Source organism: Lepisosteus platostomus, chromosome 7 (assembly GCF_059453375.1).
Source record: "Lepisosteus platostomus isolate fLepPlt1 chromosome 7, fLepPlt1.hap1, whole genome shotgun sequence".
In the NCBI taxonomy this organism is placed as follows: Eukaryota; Metazoa; Chordata; class Actinopteri; order Semionotiformes; family Lepisosteidae; genus Lepisosteus; species Lepisosteus platostomus.
Genome location: NC_142617.1, coordinates 33,779,008 through 33,800,791, shown reverse-complemented (window position 1 = coordinate 33,800,791; position 21,784 = coordinate 33,779,008). Strand labels below are relative to the sequence as shown.

The following is a 21,784-nucleotide window of genomic DNA, read 5'->3' as shown; positions in this document are numbered from 1 at the left end:
ACGGACTGATATCCGCAGTTTGGGAGAATAGTCTCACAAGGGATCAAGCACTGATTCGACGGATCAGAACTTTTAAGGAAAGACTAACTGTTCAAGTTGTTTTTAAGCTCGGAGCACGTGCATTACCCACAAATAAGAGGATGGAGGAAGCAGTTCAAAGCTCCCTCTGTGAGGCAGAGTAGTTAAACACTGACTGGAATCATCTGGAGTAATGAACCAGCTCCAAGTGTTTACAGTGCCGCTCTGTGCCAGTTCCTTGCTTCACGGTGGTGCGCTTCTCTGAACAAGGGTGGTGTACAAGTGAGGGAGTAGTCAAGAGTATAGCATTCAGACCCTCAACTGTTTACACGGCGTCTGTGAAAGCATCAAGCCTTGATGTCCAGTGACTCCAGTGCACACCCTGGTTGTTCATTCCGTGTCGGGAAGAGTAAAAATGACTTCTGCAAAAATCAACTTCCAGCAGGTTTTCTGTTGTCCGTATTCTGCTCACCTGACTAAACCTTACTTTGGACCAACCTTATTGATTCTCTGAACTATTATGGGAGCATAAATATGTAGGTGAAGGTGTGATTTGTCCAGAGTAGTTGATCAGTTTCAGCATGCAGGTTAACTTTCAATTTTTGGGATCAATTTGGATAATACCATGTGATCCCATCTTGGAATCTACATTTTCAAGAATTTTTCCTCAGTTCTATAGTACATCTGAACTTGAAGATGTGAAGTGGCTGCAGCTCCAAGTTTTCTGCCTGTGTAAAGAAAAGATGAGGGACCAGAAGTTATAAAAAGTAAGCGTAAGTTAAGGCATTCTGATTAAGTGATCCAAGATGTAGGGAGCCAGGTTCTACCTGTAGATGAGGGGGGAGTTGGAAGTGCTGGTAGAATAGACTTGAACCACTGCAAGACAGACTTTCAGGGTACTTTACATTTAGCGTGCCTTCTTGAACAGTGTTAATGAGTATCTTGACCTATGGCATGGTAGTGGGGCTTAGACATGTTTTCAAGCACAATTGCAGCATGCCTAGCTCCTCAGATAGTCTGCACCTGGAAGATCACGGTACACCACCAACAGGCATGCTGTTGTTCATGCAGGTTGAATTGCACGGCTCCACACTATTTAAAACCAGGTTGTTTGGACTGTCCCAGTAAATTTTAAATTAATGTTTTTTCTAATGCTTGAAAGGCCAGTCCATTTAGGGGAAACATTCTAGTTACGGAAAAGACTAGGGCTCCACTAAAATTCCATTCCTTGTTTTTTAAATTCATTCCATTTGTAGGACAATAGTCTGACCTAAACAACAATGAAAGATTAAAGCTTGTCCAACTTTAAACAGGAGTAGTTTACATACTTGAGTTTTGCAGCTGTATTTGATAACAGCTGTTTCTCTTCTGCTTTTGGTGTTCACACCCAGCCTTGCCTATGCTGAAATACAAGAGAAGGTTTCTGAGGAAGATCAGAAGAGGTTTAGTGACTAGTATGCTTGAGGAAACGAACCAGTTAATGAAGGGCAAGATGCATTGCTGCTGCAGTGGTGTCCCTTCTCTGGGGCTCAACACCCTTGAGTTTCTCGTACACCACAGCACTTCAGAAGCTCTTAGAATGAAGCAGTAGAGGAACTTGCAGGAGACAGGAGTAAAACATCTTGAATAAATTGAATTGTTAAAGGAATTATTTTTTTCCCTTCATCTCCCTCACAGATATCACTTGACGTTCCGTTCTGAAGCCTCTGCCAAGCTGAGATGCCACCTGCAATCGGAGGACCCGTGGGGTACACCCCTCCTGAGGGAGGCTGGGGGTGGGCCGTGGTGGCTGGTGCCTTCATCTCCATCGGCTTCTCCTATGCCTTCCCCAAGTCCATCACTGTCTTCTTCAAAGAGATCGAGGTCATCTTCAATGCCACCAGCAGCCAGGTCTCCTGGATCTCTTCCATCATGCTGGCTGTAATGTATGCTGGAGGTAAGATCCCAAAAAAACTGTTTAGAGACAAGGAAAGCTCTAAACAAAATACCTGGAGCTGTGCGGTAGTGTATAGGGCAGTGGTTCTTGAATTTTACTGCAGCCTGCACCCATTGGGTTCTTGATATGTGTTCACACCCCTTGTCAAAGAGGGCAGTCATAACTGGCTCATAACATAACTACAGAATGAAAATTATACTATCAATTTACCTAGTTTTGATAAATCAAGTGATTGTCCTTGCTTGTCTGTGCTTAATTTAACTTCTAAAATCTGGCATGTATCGCACCTCTAGGAGATGTGTGCGCCCCGGGTTAAAAAACACTGGTGTGGAGTATATTACCAAGTTACATTTGTTTAGCCCTTGTTACATCATAAGGGAAGAAAAGTCTTTTTTTTTTCTTAGTGGGACATTGCTAGCACTGGGTTGGGCATCTCCTGTCAACAATCTGATGCCCTTTGATGCTGCTAGAGGGAAGTCCTCAACTTCTCTCTAGCCATGGCAAGAGCTTTTGAGACACCAGCACAATAGCACATCACCTACTTGTCTTTCAAAACGAGGCACCACAAACCTATCCATTTAATTACATTGGAAGTAAGCCTGTTCTCATGGCTGAAGGCAGAACTCATTCTGTATTCCCTCCTTATCCTGGATGTTTTTATTGCCTCTAATTCTTAAAAGGCCCATGAAGCTGGACTCCAGCGAATGTCCACAGTTCCAACTGCAGAGCCCAAGTTCTTATCCACAAGATTCCCTGCTGCATGAGACAGCCCCATCTTGTTCAACTGGAAGCTCAACTCATTTCTTGCTAAATGTAGACTTCCTTCTGACATCGCAATTGTTTTTCCTTGTTTCTTTATTTAGAAAAGGTGTAACTGTAGGGGTTTGCTTTCCTGGTTGGTGACGGCATCACAATTCGCAAGAATCTGGGCTTCGATTCTGGTTTTCAGTTTTTGGCATGTCATACCATACTTAAAGATCAGGAAATGTTTTGACATTAAATCGTGTGTGTGGGGTAACAATTAATGAACTGCATCAACAAGTGTTAGCTAGGTTTCCTGGCTGAATTCCATTCTATGCTTTGTCCTCCCTAAAGGTCCCTGTTAATTCAATCTGTGAAGGAATTTCTCCTTGGGGCATGAGTAATAGTATCTGAATGCAAGATATCGTTTAATGCTCAAGATCTGCCACTAAGCTTGGTTTTATGTCCAATCAGTAGTCAAAGGGTGGTTGTGTGTTGGTGACGGAGCTGGAGTTTAGAACTGAAACGCCTGCCAGCAAAACTTTTCTCTAGCTAACCACTACCTCACTCCACCTCTTAAAAAAAGGAGGACTCAAATACTAGCTACTATGCACAGGAGATTTTAACTGCAGTTATCCAGCATCCTGAACACAGGCTTGGATTGACACCCCTGATTGATCAGCCTGGCAAATAACCAGTTTCCTGCTATCATCCTACAACTGCAGCAGATCACATTCCTTGATTTTGATCCTCCCATATGATCCCATCTTTTCTGCAGAATAACATTACAACATGGATTCGGGGGCAGGTGGGGTGTGTTTATGACCAATTGGCCTCAAAATATGCAGGAAGTTAGCAAAGCGGATTGGATTAAATTCCCTAGCAAAGCTGCATTTTCCGGCTAAAGCAATACTAGATTAATCAGCTTGCTGGTATAAAGAAAAGAGCTTGGAAAAAAATATGCTTACTGTGGTTAGGGTTTGAGTCCCAGGTGAGGCTATTGTGCCCTGAGCAGGGTAATTCACCTGAATAATTGCTCAAGTAAAACTCACAGCAGATGTGAGTTTTTACATGAAAATATCAGCCTAATCAAGTGTATTTCTCTGGAAGCATACTGCTTTAGAGTAGTAGTTCTATGTTTTGTGCAGTACTGCGCTGATATACTTAAAACTTAAAGAACAATTTCTCTGCTGTATGACCAGGCATTTTAAAGGTATACAAAACATCAGTTATACTCATTAAATGTTCTTTTCATTCTGGCTTTCTAGTGGCACCTACCAGGCTTATACACAGGAGTAAGTGTTTCCAGGAATGAATTTACTTCTTTGTTCAAGATCTGCTCACTGAATTCTGTTGGAAGAAGCTCAGACATGAAGTTCCACCAGTCTATTTTAACAGTGGTTAGGAAAGCAGAGGTATGTTTAGGGACTGTGCTTTAACTGTCCTGCTAGAATAAACATCTTATTTCCTAAAAGCCCATATCGTGGATTTGTAATCCAGTGAAGATGCCTCCATATAAATGCCTTTTTCAGCTTGCATGAGTAGAGAAAAGATTACTCATGGTTTCTTGTAAAACATGCTTTATGTTCTAATGAAGCACTGAGATGGGCGAGGTTAATGTTTTGCCAGGGTCACGTGACCAACACGGAAGGTTTGGACTGCAAACCTCGCGGGCGTCACATGCCCACACACGCATTCTTTTCTCAACGGCGACGGGGAACTGCGCACGTAGTGAAGAGCCCAGCCTGAGAGAGGACAGCACAATCGACAATGGGACTGCTCTTCCCTGCCTGGGTTTAATCAGGGTTGCTGCCCAATCAGAGCACTGCCCTGGATCAAATGCCTCACTAGAGAAAGAACAAAGAGCTTTCAGATGAATGGTCTGAGAAAAGGTTTGGGTCCCAGAGGGCTCTTTTACACACAGTAACAAATTGTGATGCCACAGGCCTAAACGGTTCTCACCCTGCCCAATCACTCCATTCAGAGCTCAACAGTTGGCATTTTTAAGTTTTTAAAAAGTAAAAACTGTTAATTGTTGGTTTGCTCTTATTCTGTTTTATTTTGTCTAAAGCACAAGCTAGACTTGTTCCTATGTACCCATCACCCAGGTATCCGTGTATCCCATCTAAGATGGACCATAAAATAGGTCTTAAGAGTAGTTGTACATATTTTCTTAGCTGTATAAGAGTGAAAGTTGAGTGTAAAGGGATATGGGCACTCGGATATGGGCCTCCAGTGATTCCTGCCCCCTGTGATGATTGAGTTATTCAATAGTCATCGCGCTGCCTGTGGTCTTCTGTAATTGGTGTAATTAGTCCATCTGACAGATGCTGACCTATCTCCCATTTCTCACAACCAAGCAGACTGTAATTTGAAAATATCTTCCAAATTTTGGTGAGTGGTTGCTGGCAAAGCACCATATTCAAAAGGTTGTACATGGTTTATTGGTGCATAACATTTCATTTTTGTGCCAGCTCTGAAGCAACCAAGTAAACCAACACAAGGTGCTCAGTCTGTCCTTCCTGGCCTTTCCACTGAGTAAAGCCCTTTCAATCTTTATTCCCGTCTGTCCTGCCCTGGAATTCCATGGAGTGCCAGGTCAAGTAAAGATCGCAAAGATTGGGAAAACTGTTCTTGAACAGGTATGTGATGTTCAGAACTGTGTAAGCAGACGAGCTGTTTTTCAGCTCCGCATCCTGGAGTTTGCTTCCTGCCAGGCAGAATGGAAAAAGAACGGGCTTTCTGGGCATGATGTAATAACATTACGTCTTTATCTGAATCGCACAACATTCCTGCAGCTTCTTCATAAAGCCTTTATGAAGTTGTTCACACCGTGAACGTTCCCCCCGTCTTTCTACCTGTCCTAACCCAGGCTTCGCCTGTGAAGCCAGACTTTGACAGAGCCTGTTTACTCTGTAAATACATTACGCACAGTCTGAACATCTGATGGGCAGTAATGGCTGGTGCCATGTATAAGCCGACTGTAGAATGTGCGGTCTGGATAGTTTTCTAGGAGACTGATTAGTGTGAATTGTATACTAGTTGCTTTGTGTTCTGTTAAACCTCAGACCAGGTGCTGTGGCAGGGCTTATGCGAGGCCTACTGCATCCTGTTTGGATCTAGTGTCTACAGATTCTGAATTAAAATGTGTGCTTTTTGTTGGAAAGAGGGGTACTTTGGTTTCCAAAAGAGACTGCTAAATTCCCTCCGTATTCCCCTTCCCCCTGAAGACCATTCTGGGTCTTTTGTCATCTGGCATTAGTGAATTGTTCCCCTTAGCTGGCTTTGTTTTAAACAGTGTAAGATGTTGAAATGTGCAATTTAGGTTTTGGATGGACTGAACTGTGGTCTAGACTGTGTGCAGAAGTGAGGTTGTTTAAAACAGGATGTGAATTGACTGGTAGCAATTGTTCACTTGCCTCTTTCATGTTTTGGCTGTGCACCCAAGGCCGTGCAGCCTGCTTCATTGTGGAAGACTGTCTTCCTCTGACCTGGCCTGCTTGTTAGCTTCTTCCTTTTTTCACAGGCAAGGGAAACTGCTCATTTTATCTCTTGTACATATCCGTTTGTTTCTCTTAATAAACAACTTTTGATTCCTTCAGGCCTGTCAAGGAAGGTTGTGTAACTTCAGTTCAGTAGAAGGTCAGTCATGTTTGCTGGTTTTGTGCGGTTCTGAATGTGGCAGGGACAGTTCTACGGCACATGGCTCTCTGTACAATCTCAGGGTGGCTTTGCTGTTGAAAGCCGAGGCCGTGAACTGGCCTGTTTGGCCACTGACTGGATTACTGCAGTGGTGCCAAGGTCTGACCTGAATGGCCCGGGTGTTTTGAGACTCAAAGCCCTTTACAGGTAATGGGGACTCCCCTCCACCACAACCAGTGTGCAGCCCCACATGGATGGCAGCCATAGTACACCTGTACACTGACCACACGGACTATACCAGCTATTGGGAGGAGAACCATAATGAAGCCAACTCGTAGAGGGGGATTATTAGGAGGCCACGATTGGTAAAGGTTATACCCCTACTTTTTTTGAGAAATGCCTTAGGATTTTTAATGACCACAGAGACATGAAACTGAGGTCCTGACTCATCTGAAGGATGGCACCTTTTTACGGTATGTTGTCCCTCCCACTACTGGGGCATTAGAAAGAACACAGACTGCAGTGTGAGCGCCCCCTGCTGGCCCTACTTACCTTCAGCAGCAACCTTGGTTTTTCCAGGAGGTCTCCCATCCAGGTACTGACCAGGCTCTCACCTGCTAAACTTCAGTGGGCTGTCAGTTGTGAGCTGCAGGGTGATGTGGCTGCTGGATTTATGGTGCAAACTTGTAAATGCCTCTTGAAGGTCTGGTTACCAAAGTAATGATTAGTTAGGGCTTCACCAAAATTAACAAAACTGCAAGGTTACTGCATGGCTTTCCAAGGACAAGACTTTCACTTTTCTAGCTTGTTTGGTTTATAGGCTCTAACTGGTCCGTCTCTTCCAGCTCTTCTCCTACAACAAGACCATTGAGTTGGCTGTCACTGTAGGCCTTTTGTGGATTAAGAATTCAGTACCCTTATTTTTCATAGAGCAACATTGGCGGTCAAGCACACACTGAATAGAAATGACTAAAGGGAACCCCAATTAAACATTCCTTGGAGCCTAACAGCGCTTACATGGGAAATTTCTTTTGTGGGCAAAAGGTTTAAGTTTATCAATGTGACTTAGGGTTGCAATACTGCAAGGGAGGGGCCTACATGTTTCAGAATGAGCGTGGAGCTCTCCATTCTGCCAGTATGAGCTTCCCTACCCCCTTTCCTGTGCAGATAAGAGAATTAAACCTGCCTCCACTGATCCTAAATTAAGGAAGATGTATTATCGGAAACTGGACAGGCTTCCTGTTTGCTCTGTGTCTCTAGCAGTGCAAGTAGATGAGAGGAGCCACAGAGCAGCTGAGAGAAGGCCTTCGTGTGTATTCTACAGAGCCCGAGACACTAGGTCACTATGAGCTTCTCTGTCCATTCTCTAGCTCTTTGCCGTCACAGCAGGCGGGTGGCTAGGGCCTCTCGGAGCCCCCAGGCCCTGCGTTTAAATGGTTGAACAGCGATCTCCAAAACCTCTGCTTAGGCATCGCCTAATTAAGCAAAAAATACCCTGAAAACACTCAGGGGAGAGGTAGCACAAGTAGCCTTGCATTAAGCTCATTAACATCAATTAGGCTGTACAATCCCTCATTAGCTTTGTGTTGGCTTGTGCCCAGGCATTTTTTCCACCTCCTTTTCTCTAGCTGCACGATAGTTTGCTCAGTGTAGTAATGCTGGGACGTGCCGACACACACGGCCTCCTTGTCACCCTGCTCAAATAATAATAATAATAATTGCTTACACTTTTATATAGCGCTTTTTCTGGACACTCCACTCAAAGCGCTTTACAGGTAATGGGGACTCCCCTCCACCACCACCAATGTGCAGCATCCACCTGGATGATGCAACGGCAGCCATAGTGCGCCAGAACGCTCACCAAATGTAGCTGAACTTGTTTAACCATTGCGATTCGGGAAGAGCAGAGGGCGGACCTGTGTGGGGAAACTTGAATGTCAGTTGCCATTTCCAATGGAGAATAATTTTTGGTAGACCTGCAAGCTTGCAGGCAGCTGGTGCACTGTAGTGGACACTAAGATATAGATATCCATGAGTATGGCAGCTCCGAGCTGGTTATGCACCACCCCTTCTTGGGCAAAACCCCTAGGGTAGTCTGAGTGATGACGGGACCTCTGCACAGATGTCTTTGGCTCTTGAGCCACTTAACGACTCTCCTCAGTTTTGTTATTGCAGTGGAATATTTGTATCTTACCCATGGTACTAGTTAAAGCTTTTTGAGGTTAGTGTCTGTATTGAAAGTCCCAATTTTGTGGAGGTAAAGTAGTATTCCAGGCTGTGTTCTGATACTAGATGAAGTTTCCCTGTACTCTCGGCTTTCACCTGATTGCTTGACCAGGTTTGTGGAAGGTCTAAAAGGAAGCAGTCATTCAGATTACTGCTTTGGTGTTCTGTGTATTTTCTGCCTACCTGTAGAAAACCAAATGAGCGTTGGGGGGGAAACCCAGGCTCTGAGGTGCTTCTGCCGTGGTTTTGTAGTCTTATAACGCTCATCATGGCATAAGGGGGGAGCAGCCGAGTGGCTGGACGTGTAGGTCCACTTGTCCCAGGGGTGGATCGTGGCTTTTACAGGGATGCAGCTCTTGCCTTTTACTTTGCCTGGTTGCTCTTTCAGGTGACCTTTCCCACTGAACAGACCAGTTTTTCCTCAGTCCCTCTATAAAAGTGCTATTTCACTTTAAAGCCTACACCCCCTCCCAGCTAAATGAATTATCCCACTTTAGTGAATCTGCTTAGACTACAGGATCATAATTATGAAAAATGGAGGAACAGACAGAAGTATTCAACCCCTTTAGTGGAATAAGCAACCAGTAAATTAATGAACACCATAAACTACATTTCTATCTTATTTACACTCTTCAGCAGAAGGAAAGATTATAGCGGTATTGAAAAATTTCAAGCAGGTACAGTAATACTTTGTAAAATGTAAACTCAGCTGAAACAGATCTTTTATGTCTCCAGTGCTGTCATATTGCACACTGGGCTGTGAAGATCTGAAATGCTTGCAGCAGGGAAGGGGAGGAGGATCTTGTATAAAAGAGGTTCTAAGTACTAAACCTTTTCATATTAAATTTGTACCTTATATTAAAAGCATACTTTTTCTGTACTCGTGCCTTAGGGGCCTTACTTTGGGGGGGGGGAGATCTGTTACGCTACTTGAACGTTTGAACTGTGCTGTGAAATGCTATTTGAGGCACTCACGATAAGACGGTGGTGTATTTTCTCCATCTTTTAATGCCCTACAACTTGCTAATTAACACTTGTTCTGCCATTCTCTTTTCTAATAACAATGGGCTGTTAGATTTTCCATGCATGGTTGCTTACCTGATGGATGGGAGATGTGAGCTGATCACCATGTGTATGCCTGCGGAGACCTGAGAAGTCTAAACAGCTCTGCTGCCCCCTAGCTGTGGTCTGAATTATGCAGACTTTTGCATTTCTGATCCTTTGCTGCCAAGTTCTCTAAACTTTGATTGCCAACTGTCAATTAAACTGACGGGCCACACCTAATAGGTGTATTGACAATAAGATGATAATAAGGTAGGAGAGGTACCCTAAGGTGGACATTGTGAAATATTTTCTGCTGTAATGCTCAAAAGCACTACTTACCTCCTTCTACACTATCAAGCTGTGCATTCACAAGGGGAAATGGTGTTAATCTGCTAGCTTTGAGGTTTTCTCTAAGCAGTCCTGTAAGGTAAGCCCCCAGGAATGGCATCTATATCATCATGAGGAGCAGCGGGTATGTTCAGGTGAAAAGGTAGAAAGACAAAGTGAATCTGATGTTTAATTTCCATAATAAAATGGAAGCCAGTAGAACTTCGTTAACAGACAAGTTTCCGATCTTTGCCTGGAAACGTAACCAAGCCCTGTTACGTGAGCCCTGTTGGAGTCGGAAGTGAAGCGTGCCCGTGTCTCCTGTCAGCTGGCTCAGTTTCTCTGTCCCCCTGCCCCCAGGTCCCATCAGCAGTATCCTGGTGAACAAGTATGGCAGCCGTCCCATCATGATCGCTGGTGGCTGCCTGTCGGGCTGTGGGCTGGTGGCAGCCTCCTTCTGCAACACCGTGGGGCAGCTCTATATCTGCGTGGGAGTGGTGGGAGGTAAGCACCTGCAGTGACCGCCCCTGGGGGTTTTAGCTGAGGAGTGCTAGACCTCTGGAGCATGACTTGAGCACCAGGACCAAGGCAATCGGGCAGGGTTGGGGAGGGTCAGTACCTGAATCAGTTTCCTGTTTTGCTTCATGAAATTGACCTTGGGATTTGTTTTTGAATCATATTGGGTTTTTTCTTGTTTTGTCAACTTGGCTCTCGAGAGCTGCTGAGCCCTGTTGGGAAAATTAAGCAGATGCACATTTTCTTATAAACAGTGTAATGATGTACTGGCACAAGAATGAGGTTTTTCTGGAGCTCATCCATGCTGTTAATTAGGCTTGTCCATATTTAATGTATCTCTGCACTTCCTGTCTTTTAAAAAGGAAGTTTGTACATTTCTAAGTGAATGACGGCCTATAGTCTGAAAAAATCAGAAAAGGACAAGTAGAGCAAAAATCGGCTGTGACCTGATCCATGAACAGCTGGATATGATCCTTGTATCAGTTAGATACTTGCAATCAAGCAAGCCTAGGTAAGCTTAAATTCTTATTCTGGTGTCTGATTTAGTTTAAAGCGACATCCTCCATTACAGATGTCAAGTTCTTACAGAGAAGTTATTGACCTAGCCCATGCCCTTGTACTTTTTTACCCTCCGCTCAGTCCCATTTTGCAATAATTCTTACTCTTGGCTAGGACATAACTTTGCTGGCGTTTCAAAATGCATGAATTTTCACAATGTCATATTTCTAATTTAGGACAGATTACAAGTTAGGATCATAACTCCATTGTTAGACTTTTGAAATGTTGCCAATAAATTCAAATCTGTGACTGGAAAAGAGAGGTCAATACAGGGCCACTAGAATCAATTATTTTTTCCTTTAAAACAGCAGCTGTTTTATCCAAATGCAAGGTTTAAAAAAAATATTTCAAAGGCTGCAAAAGTTCCTAATCTTTTTTTGTTCTGCTTCTAGGTTTGGGATTGGCCTTCAACCTCAACCCTGCCCTGACCATGATTGGCAAATATTTCTACAAGAAACGCCCTATTGCCAACGGCATTGCTATGGCTGGCAGCCCGGTCTTCCTGTCCACTCTGGCCCCTCTCAACAGCTGGTTCTTTGACCATTTTGGCTGGAGAGGCAGCTTCCTGATCCTGGGCGGCTTGCTGCTCAACTGCTGTGTGGCTGGGTCCCTCATGAGGCCAATCGGGCCCAAGCCACAGGTCGCCAAGGAGGTGCCCAGCGATGCCCTGCAGGAAGCTGGGAAGGCAGGCGATGCAGGAGCCGCCACGGACCTCCTGGCGGGCAAGCCCAAGGAGAAGAAAACAGTCTGGCAGAAGGTCAACACCTTCATTGACCTCAGCCTGTTCACACACCGGGGCTTCCTGCTGTACCTGCTGGGCAATGTCGTCATGTTTTTCGGCCTCTTCTCTCCTCTGGTCTTCCTCAGCAACTACGCCAAGAGCAAGGACATTGCCAAGGAGAAGGCCGCCTTCCTGCTCTCCATCCTGGCCTTTGTGGACATGGTGGCCCGGCCCTCCATGGGTTTCGTGGCCAGCACCAAGTGGGTGAGGCCCAGGATCCAGTACTTCTTTGCAGCTTCCATCCTGTACAACGGGGTGTGCCATATGCTGGCCCCCCAGTCTGAAGGCTACACTGGCTTTGTCATCTACTCCATCTTCTTTGGGTTCGCCTTCGGCTGGCTGAGCTCCGTCCTGTTCGAGACGCTGATGGACCTGGTCGGGGCGCAGCGATTCTCCAGTGCTGTGGGCCTGGTGACGATTGTGGAGTGCGGCCCTGTGTTGCTGGGGCCTCCTCTGCTGGGTGAGTGGGGGTTTTGTAACTGCAGTGATTAGGAATTCAGATTCACCCGGGTCTCGGGTATCAAACCCTAAAGACTTAGTAGCAATTTTGTTTTTGCTTAAGCTATTAGTATTTAATTAGTAGCTTAGGCTATTGTTTCTCAGGTGAAGGTTAGATATCTGGGGGAGGGTTCAAATCTCTTACAGTTGATTATTCAAATGCACTTCATAAAAGCAGCATTGTCTGGATAATAGTGATTGGGAATGCAGTGATAAACTGTACAGCAGATGTTATGGTAAAAGTTGGTATTTGGAGTTGAAGACTTCATATTTTTAATGTGGGGCAAGTGTTATACAAATTCTTTACCTTCAGTTAATCTGAATTTAAATGACTGAAGTCAGCAGTGACCCAGTACCCCGGGACATTAAGCTCGTTGGACCCAGCCTCTCAACTTTCAAATTTACAAACATTAAACGTCTTCAGAATTGCAAGGAGCAGCAGTCTGGCTCTTGCTTTGTTCTGCTGCCGCTGTCAGATGAAGTGGATTTGGCCTTCTTGGCAGTCTGTTCAGTATGCAGCATGCTGAGAAGTGGTAAATTACTGCAAGTGATTTCAGATGCCTTTTTTTAAGTCATCTTAATTCCAAGCCACATTGTCACAGCAAACCTCAAGACTTGTTAATTTCTAGATCACAACATTTAATCTGAGTAACTGTAAACTTCAGCTAAGGAAGAGACTTTGCTTCTGTTACTTTACGATGGTTTGTTTCCCTTTCATTGTTTTGAGACTGGTTAGGCAGATTAATAAGATGTGATTAATTAATGACCTTCTAAACCCCCTCCCCCCCCCCCCCCCCTTGATCTCAACAGGCAGCTTGAACGACATTTACCACGACTACAAGTACACCTACTATGGCTGTGGCATCATCATGATCATCGGTAGCATCTTCCTCTCTGTGGGGATGGGCATTAACTACAGGCTCCTGGAGAAGGAGCAGAAGGCCGAGGAGCGCAGGGAAAAACAGGAGGCCAGGGAGGAGGAGACGAACATTGACGGAGCCATCAAGGAGAAGGAGGCCAGCAACGACGCGACCCCGCAGAAAGTGGATGAGGAGTTGAAAGCAGCAGAGGAGAAGGTGTAATGCCCTGTTTTGGGGACTGGGGTGTGGGGAACCAGCCCCTTAGTCTTCCATTGGTATCCGTCCTGAGCTGAAAACGTGTATATCTAGTGCCTTTTTAAAAAAAAAAAAAGTATTCCACTTGGTCCAGGTGCCAGCAGTATTTATAAAGCAAATATTCTAGTTCCTGTCAACCCTGGAAGTACTGTACCTGATTCCCCTCTGCTCCCGTTTCATCAGTTTGGAAAAATCCTTCTGGAGAAGGTTTTTATAAATACTGCTGCAAGCTTAGACCGAGTTGTTGCAAACCATATGGGTATGTTGATAGTTGTGCTTTAAAAATCTCAATGGCTGCATTCCACATGTATCAGGTCTATTGAGATGGAGAGCAAAAGAAATAGCGATCACTGTGATATTGGGTAGCACAGGTTGTAGATAGTCCCTTCTTTGACTCTTGACAGGAACACTTCCATGTTGACGCCGTTTTGGTAGGCCGGTAGCTTTAGTGCAATGCTAGTTTTTAAGAATCTTGTCCGGATTGAACTTCGCACATTTTGTATTGTGCCTCTTTTGGGCTGTCCAGCATTTCCGTACAAATGAGCACGTCAAAGGGTTTGAACACCGAGCAAGTCAGAACACTGACCTTTCCATGGTAAATTCCAGCATCGATACTTTAATGCTGGGCAAAAGCAAGGAATGTGCCATCAGAGTGCTGGGATTGAAATTTGCATGTCAAAGATTTGATTAAGTTTGGGTCAGTGTTCCTGTTCTTGCGTGTATGTAGGTTTGGAGATTGTGTATGGTGACTTCAGGTTGAAACCCACCTTCTCGGGAGATGAAACATTTCTGTGGAGCTCTTGGATTCCTGAGATGAACCACAAAGTGTGTGTGTGTATATATATATATAAGGTGATCCTATTAAGATGCCTATTGCTCCACTGTTTGCCTTACCAAGGCCTCTTTAGCCTTCCTAAGGTTTTTTTAATTGCAATCACAAATTCGGTAATAGTACACCCCAGGCTATTTTGGTCTACAGTCTTCCACAGTGCCTCTTGGGTGGAAGTTGGTATCCATCAGCCTCAAAGTCCTTTGTTTATTTCCTTCACCACCTCTTCCACTCACCAGTGTAATTCTGAATCCAGGATCATTCCTCAGATATGGCTCTGGCCCTCTGTTTCTATGCATCTATCAGGAAGGGACTAAACCTAGACGTCTGTGCAGTATGAAGACTTTTTAATGTTTTTATTCATTGATGTACAATAAATTGCTTTTTATGTAGATTTTTTTGAACTGATAAGGTTGATACCAGCTATGATACCTGTTAAGCACCAGCATAGTGATTGACATTTGTCTTGTCATACAGTTTATGCAACAGAAGCCAATTGCTGACCCCTCCTTTGTCAGGAAATATCTGGCTAAGTGGTACACTAATGGCATTCCGTAGACAGACAGTGTGAAACTTTTTGTTTTTATTTGAACACTGTGCCTTGATGCCTGGAAGCAGGGAGTTTAGTGAATACTAAAACATGAAAGTGTTAACCATGTGTTCTTAGCAGTGCTATAGGTTAGACATCTTGAAAACTAATTTACGTGAATTCTAAGCTTTGTGTGTAGACTGATCATCTAAGGGTCAGTCTCCTGGGTTTGTACATCTGCCTCTAGTTCCCGGACAAGCTTCTGGACAACAAAAGGGAGGAGTGGGAGGGCAAGATGTCAAAACCCCGGGAGTGGTTTACTGGTCTGTCCCTCATTCCAAATTGTGTGAAGCACAAGGAATCGGATATGGAAAGGCTTCTGTTCAAAGTCAGATTTGGGCCCTTTGATACCTAGATTTAGTCTGAATCCTAATGTAGTGCTTCAGGGTGGGCAGTGTGCAGTTAGCCAAGAGATGCCAGTATTGTCATTGTCAGATGTTTTTGTCCCTCTGCCTGTGTTCTATTTACACTCCAAGCTGGGAGCAAATTGTGCTAATATAAGTGGTGTAATGGTAATCCAAGCTGACTAATGACAAGCAATTCCATCTTGGACTCTAAAGCTAGAATTGGAAATGCATTAAATTGAATAAGTCAATGTAAAAGTATTTAGGTAGCCGATAGTCAAATTGTGTACTCACACTTGGGGGGGGGGGTTGCTAAAGGGGATTTAAATCACCTCCTGGGGATTTAGTCTTTTTGGTGTGTCAAGCAGCCATTTAGTGTGGGAATAGTAACTGGCCAGAAATGCCATGCACTAATGTTTTCAATGTAGACTGCAAGTTACATTTCACAGCATATCAGACTTGGCAGGATGATTGAACTGTCAGGCAGATTCAGTATATAAATTTTGACAGGAACTATAAACTTAGCAGATGTCCTCTGTGTGTAGTAACATTTCTTAAAATCCATCCAGCTAAGTCTACAATTGAAAAATTCACTTCATAGTATTGCAATCTTTACAGTTTTTACAAAGGTGCTTGTTATTGTTAGCATAATATCAGGCTTTGTAGTATGTGCAGGATTAATTCAAAAGTAAGGTACCTCTTTTGGATTAGACAAGATTCTTCAGGAGCATTTTATAGGACCATGGATAAATAATTAATCCCGTTTCACAGGCTGAGAGACCTTTAGGGTTTTGTTCATCACCTGCTGTCCATTTATGCCGTCAGATTAATTGATTTTTGCTTAATTTTTCTACAGGCCAATAGTCCTATTAAATACCCAAGAGGGACCAAAAAAGAGCATCAGGTTTCTCATTCCCTGTTATGAAATGATCCGTTCTTGGAATCTGTAGAAAGACGTCTTGTTGAGGAATGATTGTGATTGCTGGAAAGCCCTACATGTTTAGATTATAAATTTCCGGGGAGGTTTGGAAACAGCTGGCCTCATGTGTGCCTCATCCCTGTCCTACAGACAATGTCCCCATTGTCCCAGTTTGCACTGTGCCTGTACATTTGCTGATCTTTTCCATTGTGCACTGTTGAAGTAATTTGTTGTGCCTACATTCATATCCTCTAATAACTGACAGCACAGGTCTGTGGGTTCGTGCTTCCTCTGGCCATGTTGGCGAAACATTGAACTTGGACTTCAACCTGCTCACTTCAGCCTTTGACTAAATCATTGGCATCACGGGTCTAATGAGGACACCAGCAGAGATGAATTTATTAAACCATCCTTTCTGCTCCTTTATTGCTGCATGTTTCCACACTAATCGCCCAAGCAGGCAGCCACCAGAGCCTGCATCTTTCTTGATCTTCAGTGACTGGTGATGGGGTTGGGCTAAAATGAGCTGTGAATAGAACTGACCTTATTTGAATGAGTGGTGTTGAACCACATCTTTAAACTTGCCTTTACCATAGGTGAAATAGCTGAAATGAGAGGGTGAACACAAAGAAGGCTGGTCAATGCTGAGTTGGCACCTTCTGTATATTCAGGAATTTCTCCTGTCTTCCACCTTTGATAGTAGTTGAAGAGAAACGCATTGAGTGGCTAGGAAGGAATATTTAATCTCCATATTAAAACCGCTGAACTTGTGGAAACGTTAGGTTTTGGAATGGTGACTGATTTTTTTTTTTGTGAAATATGGGTGCCATGTATGATGTTACACATGCTGGGTGATAATTGTCAAGGCAAAGGATCATTTTTGACAAAAGCTACCATTTACTCCAGGAATAGGTCTCGTCATTCCCAATGGGCCAAAGTTCCAGTTTTTTAGTGTTTTTATCTGCAAGAAAATCATAGCAACGAACTTTTTTATATTGTACATTTGAGATCGAAGTTTTTATGTAATGGAAATTGGTCGTCTTAGTTTTTGTATAGAACCTTTAGAATTTGAAATATGCAGTGTTACTTTTTCACTTTTCCGTTTCCTGAATTTTAGTCAGGAAATGGTTCATTCATGGCAATTAGTGTCCTGGCCATCAAAACAATATGCTGCAATTAAATATTCTAGGGATCAAATGTGGAGGGAAAGCAGGTATTTTAATTTTTTAGGATTACATCTCATCTCTACATTCTTGTTCTTTCATTTGAGACGGGGTATTAAATTATAATAGCAGCATTCCTTCGTGGTCACAAAGCCCTAGTGTTTGGAACGGAACGCCAGAGATGTGCCACTTCCTCTGGGGTGTGGAGGTTTTCTGAGTGGCAGCTGTCTCTCCCTGAAGAGCAGCTGTCAGTTCTGTAGCGCCCAGCTAAACGAATGACAATGATCTGTGGATGTTTGTGTGTTATTGTATCTGAGGTATTATGGTATCAAGAAGTTTTTTTTTGAACGAATAAAAAGTTTAAAAAACTGATTTTTGTCCTTTTTTTGCCTTTATGAAAAAATTCCCAACCTTTCCTTTTCTGTCTATGAAAAGTCTCTTCTGCAGATGAGCAAATTGCAAGACTTTTTAGCAGCAGTTAGCTTTGAAAAGTGCTTTTTTACTAGGGTAAGGTTTATAAACACAGCTCACCCATTTGTTCTGGCTATTTTTTTTACCTTCAGCACAGCTCAGTGGCTCATTTCACAGTTATCACCTTTGGTGCCTAGAAGGGACCTAAGGTTGTGGCCATATGGCTCTTTCCAGGCAATGCAGCAGGTTATTTCCTGAACTGACGAGTCCTTTATAGAACATTTTAAAGGCCCTGACCCTCTGTGCTTTACAGTATTAATGCCCTCAACCCACAAGATCAACACTTGCTGACCAAGGAGTGGAAGTGGAAATATAAGACTGGGGCAACTTGAGACTGAAATTGAAAGGCTGCAGTAGAGATGTTCGTGTATATGTATGATCAAAACTCTCCAGCCATGTTTTCTGTTATGGGCTGGAAAGCACCTTTGAAAGTGGTTAGCTGTTGAATGGAGCATGATGGGGTTGCAGTGCCTGCAGGTATGAAAAGGAAGCATCCAGAGGTAAGAGGCCACTGGCTTTTAAACTGCCTGGAAACTTCAAGTTGAAAACCAGCCTCTATTCCGCATGAAGGGAATGAGTGTGTAACCCCCACGCAGAGACTCGAGAGCTTGCCAGTATCCTCAGATAGGAAAACATTTAATACATTTGCTGTTTGGCATGGTCTCCACAGGAAGAGCCATAGTGGTGGAACAAACTTGAAAATGGCAGTAAAATGGTAACATTGAAGTCAAACATTCCCGATTTTTGGTTGGTAAAAACACCCAGTTTTAGAACTTTTATGAATCACATTAGTACTACATTTTTCCTGTTCGTTTTGATTTTCAGTACCATGAAAAGTACACTTTACTGCAACAGGTTACTGCTGTGTCATCCCATCTACTTGGCTTTGTGTTTGGGGTATTTTTAAGGATGAGGAGCCATCTTTTGGTGCTAAATCTTAATAGCCCTGATAGTTTAAACAAGCTGTACTTGGCATGGTGTGGTAAAACCATCAGTTTAAGGTGATTTGTACAAGTCACCCTAATCAGGTTGTCCACGAAAGTTTCCTAGGCACTCCTTTTTATAGGGAGGTGAAAAGATCATGTGGGGAGTGTTTGATTAGTAGCTGGATGTCAAAAGTCTCACTGACAGAAAATGGAAATCACTGTCAACGTAATGCACTCAGACCCAGGGCTCTAGGCTGGTGCCCATGACCGCTGCATATTTTGAAAATGAAACGCCTCTAATTATGTTTTGTACTAATACATGTCATGTTAAATGCTAATTTCTACATCTTATCTCAAGTATCCAAATACATTTCACATGAAGTTGAGTCTCCATTTATAAGCACTGAAGTGCATCACCCACCTGGGTGAGACATGGCAGCCATTCTGTATCAGCAGGCTTACCACACAGCAGATAGGTGAAGAGAGAAATTACCACACCAGCTCATACGAGTAATAGGGTGTTTTCGCTAGACCAGATTGTGCAAGTTCAACTAGGGCAATGGGGTTCACACACCTGCTCTTACAAGCAATACTGTTGGATCTTTAAACAAGATCTCTAATTAATGTGGTGGGACTTGGTTCCTGGTCCTAGAGGATGGGTGTGTCTGTAGGTTTTCAGGTTCCTATTAAAAAGCAACATCTGAAGATCTGGGAGAAGTGGTTAAACTGGTCAAATTAAGCCAGTAACCAGCTAGTTCAGCTCTCCAAAAACTGAAACTTCAACCCAGATTTAACGGCTCATTGTACCTCCTACAGCTGTGGTTCCCAACACTGGTCCTGTGGGACCTCTTGTGTCTCGCTCCTATTGGGTTCTTAGTCGCAGGCTGACTGTTTTTGATTTTCTTTATAGGGCATTATGTTTCAACTCTTGTAGTCAGGTCTATAGTCAATCTATGGGATTTCTACCTGTACCAGTTCATAGGTGTTTCAGAATTCCCTTTATTCAGCCATGGTGCCTGATGTGTAACCAGTTTGACCAGTGCAGAAGGAGACAGAAAAGCTCTGGTTTAATTTTACTCTCACCTATGTCTGTTCCTGGTGAATTAATCAGCTATTAATAAATAGCTGCTCAGTCTGGAAGAAGAGTAAACGTTCAGGAGAGACTTCTTACAGTTCTGCATGCTACAGGTGTTAGAAGAATTTTGGAGAGTATTTCTGAAAGTCTAAACAAGTAAGTGAGCAGCATGGTGGTGCGGTGTTTACCGTAGTGCTGGAACCCTAGGTTTCATTTGGTTTAATAGCCCTGGGAAGTTCTTATGTTCTCCCTATGTTTGGGTGGGTTTCCTCCAGGTGCTCCTGTGTCCTCCCACAATCTAAAGACCCACTAGTAGGTAATCAGCCCTCTTGTGAATGTGTGTATCTGTGCTTGTGTCTGCCCTGCCATAGAGTGGCATCCTGTCCAGGTTTTACCCTGCCTTGCACCCCTACCTTGCCAAGATAGACAAGACAGTCTTCTGCTCCCCCACAACCCTGAATTGGAAGCGGTTGGAAAATGACTGTATGGATAAGTAATTGATCAATTTAAACTCTCTAGTTTTTATTAAACTTCTTAGTAAACATTTTTAAACAGTTGCAGGGTTGCTATCTCTCTTCCATAATGGCAAACAAGGAAAAAACTAAAATATAGCCCAATTTTAAAGTTTGTTTTTTCATTTTAACACAACAAAAGTCTTTAACATCTGAGGAAAAAATGAAGACATCATAACTTAAAAGTCCTCGTTGGTTGCAAAAATGATCAATTTTAACGAAACATTTTGAAATATAATGAAACAAGATGTTATTTCTCATGTCCATAAAAACGGCCACACACACACACAAAACGTCTACGGGTAATGCATGGAACGAATGAAAATATGTAGGCCTATGTTTGTTTATACAGTCTGAGTAACGAGACAAACAAAATCCCGAACAATTTTTGGAATTTTATAAATCCCTGTGGGACCGATATTGCAGCATGGCACACTGCGAGTGTCGTCAACAAGGGTCTCAAGGAAAGGGAATTGGCTGAAAAGGTGATGTTCTACAACACAAGAACTGATTTCATTTAGAGGGACATCAAAAATATCTGCATGCTACAAAGTTAAGGTAGACAGTTAAATGTGTATTTTGTCCTGCAGATTTTGTGAAAGTGTAGTGTCACACACATCCCCATCGAGGACCAGGCATCATATTGGATACATGTCTGGAATAGGCAGAGCCCTGCAGAGGACATACTTATCAGTATTTTATGCACATTTTCAAGTTTTTGCTCCACATTTCGGTAAGGGTTCTGCAACCCAGCCCTTATTGGAGATGCTCGGAAAAGAATATCAAAATGATCATATTAATGATCATCACACCTCTGACTCAAATAGACAACTTGTGCCTCCCGTGCAACACCCTCCCTGCCATTTCTAGATTATGAGAAGGTAAACCGCAACATGGTCATCAACCTACAGTCGGCACAAATTCACTAACAGGCGACCAGTTCTGACTGACTACCAGCCCTACACAATGCTGGTTGCTTTGGATCTACTGGGGAAAGTATGACATTGTTCAGTAAAAGCAGCTGACGAAGTCTTCAGCACAGCACTGCCACTGGGATCCCATGGACCTGCCTGCTGGGCTGAGCTTGATGAATCTTCTTTTAGATTTCAGTGTCACAGTAGAGTCCTTCTGGCCCCAGCATCTGTGCGGTGTCACAGCATTTGTATATATCTGTACATACCTTCCTGTGGCCTTGTATTTATGAATGTGGTCTCAAAAGGAGGACGTCTGGTCACCCTCATTAAAACCATCAGTTACTACTGGTGATTTGGAGGTCTAGTGCAACGAATATCAGCAGACACAAGGACTCCTAATACCTAGTGCGCCATGTCCACACCCCGATACTGGGGTATTGGTTTGCATATTTTGTTCCAGAGGGAAGAGCACCGTCTGTGTGTGCAACAACAACATTTACCGCGCAATATTTAGAAATCTCTCTTTTTATTGGTCGAGGTCGGACAACAAGGTAGGAATTCGTGCACAAACAACTATTAGAAACCTATTGCTTGTGCACACTTTTTTCTTCATACTTTTGTTCCTAGGGTGCAAGTGTAT

The 21,784-nt window shown here is 43.4% G+C and overlaps 1 protein-coding gene across 3 annotated transcripts in view; it reads left to right on the top strand.

Moving 5' to 3' along the window:
• Positions 1 to 17,618, top strand: part of LOC148658586 (monocarboxylate transporter 1-like) — a 38,522-nt gene extending 20,904 nt beyond the window's left edge. For all 3 annotated transcript variants that reach the window (XM_088639964.1, XM_088639966.1, XM_088639965.1), the window contains exons 2-5: positions 1,696 to 1,954; positions 10,295 to 10,438; positions 11,401 to 12,249; positions 13,098 to 17,618. In XM_088639964.1, coding sequence (XP_088496090.1) covers positions 1,738 to 1,954; positions 10,295 to 10,438; positions 11,401 to 12,249; positions 13,098 to 13,369 — 1,482 coding nt within the window. In that variant the 5' untranslated portion in view covers positions 1,696 to 1,737 and the 3' untranslated portion in view covers positions 13,370 to 17,618. The remainder of the gene's footprint in view (positions 1 to 1,695; positions 1,955 to 10,294; positions 10,439 to 11,400; positions 12,250 to 13,097) is intronic.
• The last annotated feature ends 4,166 nt before the right edge of the window (positions 17,619 to 21,784 follow it).